We start from the raw sequence: 1,289 nt of genomic DNA on the forward strand, positions 1-1,289 counted from the left end.
CGGCCGACTTTCACGTTAAGGCTTTCCCAGACGAATGCGGCTGATGCCAACAGGGCTCCCCCGCATGCGCACGGGAGCTAATTAAAGGCGCTTTATACGGCGGTGATTTATCCCCCTCCTATACCTCCGGCGCGGGCGGCCTTTTTGGGCGCAGCTAAAGCGAGGAAGCTCGAGCCCAGCCCAGCCGCCAGCGCTGCGCTGATTACTGCGACCATCTCCGATGTTGATCCTGGCAAGCGAGTTTTATTAGAAAGAAGCAGCGCGGCGTTGCGGCTGCCAACCTCCCTCCGTCGGGTCGACGCTCAGGCAGGCGAAACGAACCAAGGATTTTACCAGATGGGACAGCTCTGAGACAGCTGCAGAAAGAATACAGGCTCCCGCACCCGCCAAGAATAGCTATTAAACTTAATCTTTTAATAAGGGTTCCTCTCCCGTTTCTGCCTGCAGAAGGATACGAAAGCCCGTGTCCGGTGCAGCAACAACCGAGTGCATTTCATGTCACCACTTAACGATGGCCAAAAGTCTCCAGAGGAAAAGCTTACAGCAGTTTTACTGGTTTTCCTCCCCCCTCTTGAAATAAAAGAGATGGGCAAATTTGAATTTCTCATGCAAAATAAACTTGCTTGGAAATTGCTACTTCCAAAACGTAAACCGGCCCAAAACGAAAGGATTTTCTCCGGGCCTTTGCACATGGCGTGTCACGCGCTTGTGCTGTTTGTGGGGTTTGCAGCGGGGGCTCAGCACGCTGCCACGAGCACCTCTTCCCAGCGCAAGGTGCTCCGAGGGAGGGGAGCAGAGGCTGGCACCAGCGGGGCTTGCAAACAGGATCCGGTACCGCATCCCAGCCGGGAGAATTTGGGCATGGGAAAAACTGAGAGCGAGCGGTGGAGGTGTGACACCTAACGCTGCTCACCGTGCCGCGCTCGGCCGAGCCCCCGCCTCCCAGCAGCCTGCGGGAACACACAAAATGGTCCACATTGGCCCCGTGCACGACCCATGATCCCCCCACGTGCTCCGGGTGAAGCGGGCGCTCAAGTATTTGGCCTTGGTGAAGATTTAAGGGCCCTGGCTTGCAAGGTGCTGAGCAATTTCCCCGGGGGGTACCCCGTCTGGGTGCCCACCCAAAGCACCTCGGGACAAAGGGTGTTTTCTGTGCACGCAGTGCAACCCCACATGTGAAAAGCAGCCCCATATGTGCAATGCAAACGTGCATGTGCAATGCAGCCTTGTGTGTGCAATGCAAATACGCATGTGCAATGCAACTATGCATGTGCAATGCAGCCCTGGGC

The 1,289-nt window shown here is 56.3% G+C and overlaps 1 protein-coding gene across 1 annotated transcript in view; it reads right to left on the reverse strand.

Annotated features, from left to right (window-relative positions):
• LOC104082208 overlaps window positions 1-1,289 on the reverse strand; it is a gene marked incomplete at its 3' end in the record, with an annotated part of 2,804 nt that overhangs the window by 1,168 nt on the left and 347 nt on the right. The window contains exons 2-4 of the mRNA XM_009585230.1: window positions 914-950; window positions 282-356; window positions 125-229 (exon numbers count right to left, since the gene is read on the reverse strand). Coding sequence (XP_009583525.1) covers window positions 125-229; window positions 282-356; window positions 914-950 — 217 coding nt within the window. The remainder of the gene's footprint in view (window positions 1-124; window positions 230-281; window positions 357-913; window positions 951-1,289) is intronic.

The sequence above is a fragment of the Fulmarus glacialis genome, unplaced genomic scaffold, assembly GCF_000690835.1.
Source record: "Fulmarus glacialis isolate BGI_N327 unplaced genomic scaffold, ASM69083v1 scaffold34179, whole genome shotgun sequence".
NCBI classification, from domain to species: domain Eukaryota; kingdom Metazoa; phylum Chordata; class Aves; order Procellariiformes; family Procellariidae; genus Fulmarus; species Fulmarus glacialis.